Below are 11,245 nucleotides of genomic sequence, written 5' to 3'. Positions count from 1 at the left end.
GCATCCTAAGATACGACAGCGTAGGAGACTTACGCCGCTCGTATCTTAGGCTAATTTAAGCGTATCTGGTTTCCAGAATACGCTTAAATTTACACCGGCGTAACTGTACCTGAATCTAGCCCATAGAAGCAATGACAATTCTGATATATTATACTGTGATTACTAGTTCTGCCTCTAGGTGGTGCTATTGTATAATTTTAGTGGAACGGAATATCCTTCCTAGTGGAACTTCATGGTTATTAAAGAGGAACTGCAGCCTGCTAACCTAATTTGTAATAAAAACATCTCTGCCATTCTTAAGCTTCCCTTTAACCACTTTGCATATTATTTTATATATACTGTAATTCTCTACTTTCTAAATATGATGCAGAAACCTCCCCCCACTAAGTATGCCTGCACCATTTTAACTGTGGGCAGTGTTCACTTCCTGGAGACGGACGGATGGAGGAGGGACACTTCCTTGTGTGCACATTTCTCCTCTCTTGTTGAATACACATGGATTTTTGCAGTCTCCTCCCTCTTCCAGGCCCTCCCTTGCTGGCAAAGTCTCACGAGAGTGAATGAGAGAGAGAGCTGAACAGGAAGTCACTAGCCTAGGCAAATCACCAGACAAGAGAGACGTAGTGAGCTGTATAAGGTATTTACTGGGAGAAAAAAATGTTTTACTAGCCAAAGTTAAACTAGCAAGGGCAAAAGATTTATTAGAGGGGAAGATGTAAAAATGACTGAAGGGTTGCTTTATGGAACTTCCTGTTGTATTCTTGTTGTTTTTCTCAATAAAACATGAAGGGCTCAGCCATGTGTATAGCACCATCTTAAATGGTAACCGTCATATCTGAAGCAGCTTTCCAACAAGAGGGATTGTACTTACCTTTCCTGTAGTCTGTCCCCACTTCCCCTCTGTCCAGCTCTGGAGTCTTTAACAATGGACACTTCTGGGAGTGTCAGATATCCCCCCCCCCCCCCACCATGCTTTGGCTCCTTCCTTTGTCCCCTTACGTTACAGCTAAGTCCCTTAGTGATGTACGGTTCAGTGGATAGATCCACGTTGTGCAGCGGGGGGAGTTAAGGTAACAAATACGCCACTGTTTTATTTCATCCCCAGAAAAAACAAGTATTATAGTCTTCATCAGCTGCCCTGATTTATTTAGCACTGCCCCCCTTGTTCCATTTAAAAAGCTGGCTTCAGTCCTGTGTCCCAGATTCAGCCAACAGCAGGCTAAAGCCCTCCATTGGCTGACATCGCAGAGCTCTGCAGGGGATCCTGTTGGGATCATTCCAGCAGTGGTGGCAGGTGTACATTTTTGTTGGGGGGTGGGGGCAAGCCAGTATGCGCCCCCCCGATCGGTCGGTAGCACTTACTCCGTCACTGGCAGCCTTCTGTTTCCTTCCTTCTCTTCGGCGGTCAATTGGGGGTCTTCTCTTTTTGGCCAATTGGAAAAGGGGTCTCACACCTGCTTCTGATTGGACGAATTGAGGATCAGTTTGTAACACACCTGGGTGGGCTCTGTTTGCGTCCTCTGCAACCCGAGCCCACCCTATTTTGAAGCCTCTGTCTCTAATCAGGTGCTTCAAAAAAAAACACCTGCCCGCTGTAATTCATGTGCCCAGTGCCCTGAAAGGGGCTATGCTATGCATGAATCTATCCATTGCATATAGGGGGTGGCATGTAAGGATGAGCTCCGGCGTGTTCGCATAGAACACGTGCAGAGCCCGCCAGGAAGTCGGCACCCGCACTGCGCTAATCACAGCCAGGCAGACATTGTCCGATGCTCGGCTGCAGAGATCGGGAAATGTCTGCCAGGCTGTAATTAGCGCAACGCGGGTGCCGACTTCCTGGCGGGCTCTGCACGTGTTCTATGCGAACACACCGGAGGTCATCCTTAGTGGCATGGAGAGAAGTGGCGGCGCCTGGACCGCCACTGCATCCTAGATGCCTGACCGCCAGCTGGGTCAGCCTGTCAGCGCACCACTGAGATTCTGCTGCTCCCATCCCCTCCACAGCCCAGCGCCCCAGTGAGCACTGGAGGGGCAGAGCACAGAAAGGTGACTGACAGTCATTACTCTCTGCTCACTGAAGACTGAGAAGTGAGTGATCAGTGGTCTCTGATCGCTGATTGGTCTCTGGTCGCTCAGTACTCAGTGTAGAGCTGGCAAGGGACAGCTGTACCATCAGATCAATGCTGCAGCCATCTAGGTGAGTATGTATGTTTTTGACCCTATGCTTCTCTTTTAAATATGGATGGCATTAAAAAAAAAATACAATTCTGTGGCTGGGGAGCAGGAGGTGGGGGGGTGTAGAGCCCATTATAGAAGTAAATAGCTATACATCTCTCTGCAATGCATCTGCATTTACCCACACGCATGGCATATTTGCTCAAATACGCTTGGGAGAACATGTCATTCACGAATGTGCGGGTTAATGGCGATGCAAACAGTTTTTTATGCTATGCATATTTTATGTCTAAATACCTCTGTGTGCATAAGGCTTAACTCTGGATCCCCCCCGTTCACACCCAAGCGACAGGTCAAAACTGCATGACAAGTGGCACCCTATTGTCGGCAATGGCACTGTTCAAATGAGTGCGATACCAACTTTTCAGTGCTGCATCAATTCAAAAAAGTAGTTCCTGCACTACTTTTGGCGATTTCAGGTGCAACTTACAGAGACATCTGTGTATATAGCTACACAGGTGTCTTCCAAGTCACGCTGATATGCAGCTTTGAAATTGTGCGATTTCAGCTGAACCTGCCAGCAAGAACCTACGGCGGCGTAGCGTAAATCTGCCAGCGTAAGCGCGCCTAATTCAAATTGTGAAGAGGTGGGCGTGTTTTATGTAAAGAAAAATCATGACCCCACGTAAATGACGTTTTTGACTAACGGTTGCATGCACCGTCCGTGAACGTAACCCAGTGCGCATGCTCCAAATTAACCCGCAAAAAGCCAATGCTTTCGACGTGAACGTAAATTACGCACAGCCCTATTCGCGAACGACTTACGCAAACGACGTAATCGCCGGAAAATTTGACGCTGGCCCGATGTCCATACTTAACATAGGATACACCTCATATAGCAGGGGTAACTTTATGCCGGAAAAAGCCTAACATAAACGTAAAAAAATGCGCCGGGCGGACGTATGTTTCTGAATAGGCGTATCTACCTAATTTGCATATCCTCGCGTAAATCAACGGAAGCGCCACCTAGCGGCCAGCATAAATATGCAACTAAGACACGACGGCGTAATAGACTTACGCCAGTCGGATCTTAGCCAAATTCCGGCGTATCTTGTTTTCTGAATACAGAAAAAAGATACGCCGGAGCAACCTAGAAGTTACGCGGCGTATCAATAGATACGCCAGCGTAACTTCTTTATGAATCTACCCCATAATGTTTAAGAGTTACTTGAAGTAATATTAAACCTTGGTTTTAAAAATAAATAAATAACAAGCATGTTATACTTGCCTGCTCTGTGCAGTGATTTTGCACAGCAGCCAGGATCCTCCTACTCTCGGGTCCCACGCCGGGGCTCCTCCCTGCTGCCCCCACAGCAAGCGGTTTACAGTGGGGGCACCCAAGCCATGGCCCTGTGTGTCCATGCACACATGGAGCCACAGCTCGGCCCTGCCCCTTCTGTCACCTGATTGGCTCACTGGCTGTTATTGACAGCAGCGGGGGCCAATGGCCAACTAGGAGTGTGAGTCCCCGGAGAGGCAAGGCTCTCATGGACATTGCTGAATCGAAAGAGGGCTCAGGTAAGTATTAGGGGGGCTACTGCACACACAAGTTTTTTTACTTTCATGCATATTTTGTTTTGTAGTCTTAGACATAAATAAAATATAAAAACACTATGGGGGGATTTACTAAAACTGAAGCGCACAGAATATAGTGCAGCTGTGTATAGAAACCAATCAGCTTCTAGGTTTAAGCCCCCATTCACACCGGTGCGACTTGTCATGTGATTTGATGGTTCAAATCGCATGACAAGTTGCACCCCATTGCCAGCAATGGAACAGTTGATATCGCAGCAATTTATGAAAAAGGTTCCTGCACTACTTTTTACCGATTTCTTTGCTACTTGCATAGACCTCTGTTAAATGAAATCCCAAGCCGCAATGAAATCGGCAGTGAAAATTGCACTGATATGCGGCCTTGAAGTAGTGCTATTATTTACCAGTGTAAATCGGGGCTTATTGTCAAAGCTTAATTGAACAAACTGAAGTTGTTTTCTATGCACAGCTGCACTAGATTGCGCATGCGCCAGTTTTAGTAAACCCACCCCTGTTCCCTTTCAATTACAACATTTTCTATCAAGCAATTATAAAAGCTCTAAAACATTTTCAAAGTGTATAAAAAAAAAACGCTATAATCGTTAATGATTAATGTCAATTCAAAAATGGTTTCCAATCTTTTTAAATCTGAAGCTTTCAGTAAAATAATCCCTGACGATCCTGCCACGAAAGGGAAGCGCTCTGTGCTAAGCGGCTTCCTGTTTATTCACAAACTGAATCATAGTAAACACAGTTTATTATGCCTCCGTTATGAATGGACACAGTGAGTGTGTTCATTTTAGAAAAGGAAGGGGCCGGTAAATTACATATTTACTAGCCCCTTCCCCCATTATCCATCCTGAAATTTCCCTCGCAACAGCCGGAGAGAGAAGAGGAGGGAAGCCCGAGGAGTGTGCACGCCTATGGATTATACTCTGAGTCACTCCATAAGTGTATGTTTAATCTATACTCCATTCCACACTCACTTTCCTGTTAAAATTTGGTCAGATCTCTGTGCTGAGGTACCGGATTTGCAAACCTGCTGTGTCCATCATGAGGGTCTCCTACCATTCCTGTCCTGAATGCTCAGGTTTTCACAACCTGTTATAAGGGGTTCTCACCACCCTGTGCTAAGTTTCTAGCTCTACACACCTACTGTAACAATTATGAGAGGTTCCCCCCCCCCCTGTCATTGCACTGCATTCATGGCTCTGTACATCTGCTGTGCCCAGTTCCTGGGCTCCATTATGAGGGACTCCCACCATCCCAGCGCTAGGTTCCCAGGTGCCCATTATAAGGCATTTTCACCATCCCTGAGTGGATTTCCAGTATCTATACACCTGCTGTGCCCAGTATGAGAGGTTTTCACCTTCCCTGTGCCAAGTTCCTGGGCTTGCACACTGGCTGTGTCCATTATGAGGGACATTCACCATGCCTGCGCTAGGTGCCCATTGAGGCATTTTTACCATCCCTGAGTGGATTTCCAGTGTCTATACACCTGCTGTATGAGAGGTTTTCACCTTCCCTGTGCCAAGTTCCTGGGCTTGCACACGGGCTGTGTCCATTATGAGGGACTCCCACCATCCCAGCGCTAGGTTCCCAGGTGCCCATTATGAGGCATTTTCACCATCCCTGAGTGGATTTCCAGTGTCTACACACCTGCTGTGCCCAGTATGAAGTGCTCCCACCATCCCTGTGCTGAGTTAGGCTCAGCAGATTTGCAGATCCTGTATTATGAGGGATTCCCACCATTCCTGTGCTAAGTTCCTCAGTCTGAACACCTGTATTGCCCATTATGAGGAGCTCCCACCATCCCTGTGCCGAGTTCCCAGGTTTGCTTATCTGCTGTACCCATTATAAGAGGCACTAACCATCCCTGTGCAGAGTTCCTGGGTCTAAACACCTGCTGTGCCCATTATGAGGGGGTTCCCCCTAAGTCAGTGCTAATTTCCCAAGTCTACTCTGCTTCTGTGCCCATTATGATGGTCTTCTACCATTCTCATGTAAGCATGATCTTTATCACATATCATGCTGCTTTTTGCTTTATTAAATCAGACAGACTTTATTCCAGCTCCGTTATTTTTACAACTGTTTATTAAGACACTTGTTGTACCATGGTGGTGGCGATATGTTTATTCTAGGTAAGGGGTCTGATCACCATGGAAGGTTTTCAGTCATTCACTAATATCAGATTAACCCCCTTGTTGGCAGCCATCTCATCTGTGACATGTTGACTCCAATACACAGTGAAGAAGACCCTTGTAAGCGAGGGGTTAAGGTCGAGCTGCTGAGTAATTTTAAAGTCTCCTGTGTGATATAAATGGTTTTCAAAGTTTAACATGCAGTGATGTGTTTCTGCTATTCTGGTTGTTAATTAGTTGGGGTGATTAAGGGATGGAATTGTGCCAGACTGCCAGGGGTTAAAGCTCTGAATTCCCATATGTCACTGTATTGTTTGTACATCACCACCTGTGGCCCCTGGGGGCCCTCATGGAACTGAGAGGAACGTTGTAAGTATAAGGCTTTGTCAGGGCGCAGCACACAACAAAGTCTGGAATCGAGCTGTTCTTGGTGTACCCCAGGACACGACCTTACAGGGGAAGTCCGAAGCGATTCACCTCATGCGACAATAATGTAAGTTCATCTCCAGGGAGTGTCGCGTGGCTGCGGGAACATTTATTTTTTAAGGGTTACTGAACCCAAAACTGATAAATCCGTATTTTAGAAGTCATTAAATAATTATCCGATTCCTCTGTAATTAAATGTTTGCATCTGAGCACTATGGAGGATGCAACAAGAGGTGCAGGACTACCTACCATATTCCACATATAGCAGAAATCTTTCTTGGGTGGACTAAACCTTTTTATTTACTGACAATTTGTTCCCATTCCCCAATCTATCTACTGTATCTTTATCTAATTCTATATTTCTAAGGCCAATGGTCAATACATTATACAATTTTCCTTTAGATTTACCAAAACCATATAATATGAGGTCACACCTAAACTTTTTAAAACATTTTTAGGCAATCAGGCAGGTCCTTGCACTACGTAGTTGCAGGTATATCTAAAGAAAATTTGTATAATGTATGGCCAGCTTTATTATATATATATATATATATATATATATATATATAATAAAGCTGGCCATACATTATACAAATTTTCTTTAGATATACCTGCAACTACGTAGTGCAAGGACCTGCCTGATGAGATATATATTATCTATCTATCTAATTATGTCTATTCATTGTTTTACCTTGTGCCTTTGTATCTTTCCAATTATCATAGTTACATCCCTGTGGCTTTGCTGCCATCTGCATCATTATAGCTTGTAACCAAATACTGTTATTTGCTTCCAAATCGTTTAGGGATTAATTGAGACAAAACCCTGTCTGTCACCCTATTCCAGAGACCTGTTGTCGCAGCATCTACGCTTATGGGACTGTCAAGCACTGCAGTTGGTATGTTAACTGGCAAACATCTGTATTGGAGCTACCCTTGTTCTTCTTGAAGTTGATGAGCGACGATCTCTGAGACATGTCCACTTCAGGGGCATCCTGCTCGAGCGATTATCCCAGAGCATCCAGAGAACGAGAGCAGAACTACAGCGGGCACAAAGACCTTGTCACCATATCTGATGAAGGCACACTGGATTTTAGGCCTGGGTGCAACCATGAAGCTCAGGATCTGGTGAATTCCATTCTGTCCCCTCGGACTTGGGAGAAATACCTTGCCTCATGGAAAAGCTGGATACAGTTTAAAAAGTCAGTGCGGGAGAGAGGCTGGTGCAAACCTGAGAAGGTCATGGTGGACTTCTTTGAGCATTTAATCGCCAATGGGCATAGCAGGGCAAAGGTTGTCAGCACATTGGCAGGCATTTCTTTTTGCTTACAGATGATGGAGAAGAAGGATGTCACAAAGCAGTTCATCATCCAGCAAATGCTAACCAGCTGGAGGAATAAGGAGATGGAGGACAATGCAGAGACTGAGAGCAACGGTGACTCCGGGGAGCTCTTGACTCCTGAAATGCTTGGCGCCGTGCTCTACGCCACCAAGAAGGTCTGCTTTGACAACAACGAGAGCAGGTTGTTCTGTGCTGTCTTCACCTTGACCTTCTATGGACAGTTTGACATGGAGGAGCTGGCGGCCAGGTCCAAGGATGAAGACGGCACGGGCCTGGTCTTTAAGGATGTGATCATGGAGCGCAATTCGGTATTCTGCAAAACGCAGAAATCGCGCTCAAATAAGAGCCAATGGGTGGAGGTGAAGAAGCGGGAGGACAAGTTCCTGTGCCCAGTGAGCAGGATGAAGAAGTATCTGGAGATCAGGCCAGAAGGCGGTAGAAACTTCTTTATCCACGAGAACGGCACGCCGCTCACCCAGTTCCAGTTCAGCCGGGTGCTATCGTTTGCCCTGGAGGAGGCTGGTCTTGATTCCAGGAGGTTGGGGCCTCATTCCCTCAGCTATAAAACCTAAGCCTCTGCAGCTGGAAGCCTGCCCATCTCTCAAAAGGTGTGAGAAGCCTCAGATGAAAACTGTTAACCTCTGACTTTTGGGTTTCAAAGTAGTTCCGCAGCCTTACAGCTGCACCATTTAAGTGTCAGTGCTGGTGGCATTACTTGGAGTTAGAGACTGGCTGCTTCCATCTGTGGCTTGTGGCACCGGAGTTTTGCTCCCTAGCACATTATCTTTCAGAGGTAAGTGCACTTAAAGTGTATCTAAGGCTGGCCATGCAGTATACAATGTTCTTGTTCAATTTTCCTTTAGATTTACCAAAACCATATAATATGGGGTCATACCTAAACACTTTCAAAATGCATGCAATCAGGTAGGCCCTTTGTACTACATGGTTTAAGGCAGGGATCCTCAAACTACGGCCCTCCAGCTGTTGTAGAACTACACATCCCATGAGGCATTGTAACTCACAGACATGACTAGGCGGGATGGGACTTGTAGTTCCTCAACAACTGGAAGGCCATAGTTTGAAGACCCATGGTTTAAGGTAAATCTAAAGGGAATCGAACAAGAAAATTGTATAATGAATGGCCAGTCTTAAGCCAAAACTTTTGTATGTCCCACTGGGAAGATTTATCTCTCTCTCCGTCTCTGATTTATCTCTCTCTCCGTCTCTGATTTATCTCTCTCTCCGTCTCTGATTTATCTCTCTCTCCGTCTCTGATTTATCCGTCTCTCCGTCTCTGATTTATCCGTCTCTCCGTCTCTGATTTATCCGTCTCTCCGTCTCTGATTTATCCGTCTCTCCGTCTCTGATTTATCCGTCTCTCCGTCTCTGATTTATCCGTCTCTCCGTCTCTGATTTATCCGTCTCTGATTTATCCGTCTCTCCGTCTCTGATTTATCCGTCTCTCCGTCTCTGATTTATCCGTCTCTCCATCTCTGATTTATCCATCTCTCCGTCTCTCCATCTCTGATTTATCCATCTCTCCGTCTCTCCATCTCTGATTTATCTAGCTAATCTAATCTTTATCTATCTGGACCGACATAGTTTTACTTCCTGTCGGCACAACAGGAAGTGAATGGAAATCGCTCCAAAGTAAGGGGAAAGCATTGCTTGAATCGTTGTCCCCATTGGAAGATTTCCCCCTCTATTCCTGTTGCTGTGACAACTCAAAATTTTGAATTTTCCCACCACTGACTGAATCTTCCCAGTGAGGACACAGCAGCAATAAAAACCTGACAAAGGTTCTAACTCTTCCATACTCCATCCAAAATAATGTTTTTGGTTAAGATACACTATAAATAATACAATAAATTGTATTTGCCTCTCCTGCCCACCTCATTAAGTATGCACGGACAAATAAATACCGGTATGTTGCATTTCATCAAATCCAAAAGTATTCACTGCCTGACGAGCTTGAATCTGTTGCAGTGTCTATACTGAGTGGTATTCCTAGGCCACATTAAATGTGGGTGTCTTTTATTTAAACTGACTCTGTCACTAAAATTAAATGTCCAATAACAGAACTCCCTGTGAAGAGCATAATGGATACTTACCTCTCCCTGGAGTTCAGGGGACGCTCAAGCTCATCTCTAGCAAACAATTTATTTTTCTGTGCATATTTATTGGGGGCAATAAGAGGAGTGCACTTACCCTTTACACCCTAGGGAAGGGGCTTTCCATGTGCAAACCATTTTGCTGGCGTTCATCCTCTGCGCATTCTGCTAAAATCTTAGGATGTTTTTTTTTTTTTGTTTTTTTGGCATAAAGCTCAATTGAAATCTCATTCCTTTCTATCACTTTAAAGTTCTGTAATGTTAAGTCTTATTATATTTTGTGATTCATGTGTGCGTGAAAATGCTATAAGAGACTCTGTCACCGGCTTTTCAGGTAAAAACACAGAAATAAGTAATTAAAATGCTTACTTGCAAAAACATTTTTCCTTTTTCATAAATGATTTTTATTCACTTGCAATGTGCCTTTGAACATGAATTGTGACTACTTCAGGAAGACCCAATTTCTTAGCACAGCCCCCTCTGTCTCTGATATCCTAACCCTCTCCGCTTCTGGTAGTGTCTGATTACTGTGCTGGCCCAGCTCCTCCAGACCTCCCCACACCTCTATACATCCCTCCCTCCTAGCATGTCATAGCCCTCTCCGCTTCTGGTAGTGTCTGAATACTCTCTATGCTGACCCAACTACTCCATCCCTCCCCTCACCTCCATATATAAACTTTAACCACTTGCTGGCCTTTAATATGACACCCTGGTCTTTCAGCGGTGATATCTGAATGATGCCTGTTGTTTTTTGTTTTAGTTGTTTTTTTTTCGCCGGCGATTCCCTTCACTGTTCACCATAAGAACAATCATGGCGGCTCTTCAGCCACTTGATTATTTTTACAGGTGGTGGGAGGGGACACCTCCCCCTCCAGGGCTTCTCCGGGGTTGCCTGTACAAGCGGCAAACCGGAGAAAGAATCTTCCGGCGGCAGAAGTTAGCCATAAAAATTTCCCGGCAATCTCTGACTCTCAGGGGGTGGGGCGCGATGTTATGACGTCACGTCCAGGCCGGCATAAGTAAACAATGCTGGGGACGTGGCAGGAAAGCATCAGGTCGTTCATTTTTTTTTATCTGATACTTTCCAGCCTGGAGGAGAGATGAAGACACCACATCTCTCCAGAAAGAGGACCGATCACGCAGCATTCCTATTACAAGGGATGTTTTTACATTCCTTGTAAGAGCATTAAAAGTGATTCAAATTTTGTTTTTTTTAAGCGAAAGTGTAAAAATAAATAAATACAATTAAAGCGCCCCCGTCCCTGCGAGCTCGCACGCAGAAGCGAACGCATACATAGGTCGCGCCTGCATATGTAAACATTTAAACCACGTTAGAGCGAGAGCAGCAATTCTAGCACTCTAAAGGCCCATGCACACGATCAGACTTTTTGACAACAATTGTCCGACGGACCTGTCTAGAGGACAATTCGACCGTGTGTATGCTCCATGGGACAAACTTT

At 45.3% G+C, this 11,245-nt stretch overlaps 1 protein-coding gene across 3 annotated transcripts; it reads left to right on the top strand.

The window, feature by feature from the left end:
• The first annotated feature begins 437 nt into the window (after positions 1–437).
• LOC120932727 lies at positions 438–8,600 on the top strand. Of its 3 annotated transcripts, none has more exons than XM_040345365.1 (2): positions 438–637; positions 7,180–8,600. In XM_040345365.1, exon 2 carries the CDS (start codon positions 7,308–7,310, stop codon positions 8,244–8,246), a length of 939 nt encoding a protein of 312 aa, XP_040201299.1. In that variant the 5' UTR covers positions 438–637; positions 7,180–7,307; the 3' UTR covers positions 8,247–8,600. The 3 variants fall into 3 exon arrangements, with proteins under 3 accessions (XP_040201299.1, XP_040201298.1, XP_040201300.1); XM_040345364.1 differs by having other exon boundaries at positions 7,139–8,600; XM_040345366.1 differs by lacking the exon at positions 438–637 and adding an exon at positions 5,314–6,402 and having other exon boundaries at positions 7,139–8,600.
• Positions 8,601–11,245: the final 2,645 nt, after the last annotated feature.

The sequence above is a fragment of the Rana temporaria genome, chromosome 3 (assembly GCF_905171775.1).
Source record: "Rana temporaria chromosome 3, aRanTem1.1, whole genome shotgun sequence".
NCBI lineage: Eukaryota > Metazoa > Chordata > Amphibia > Anura > Ranidae > Rana > Rana temporaria.
The sequence above is the reverse complement of the archived record's forward strand: the minus strand, read 5'-3'. Positions and strand labels throughout refer to the sequence as shown.

What these genes read in the sequence shown, in the direction of transcription:
- LOC120932727 (XM_040345365.1), top strand. Translation starts at nt 7,308, where the DNA reads ATGTCCACTTCAGGGGCATCCTGCTCGAGCGATTATCCCAGAGCATCC.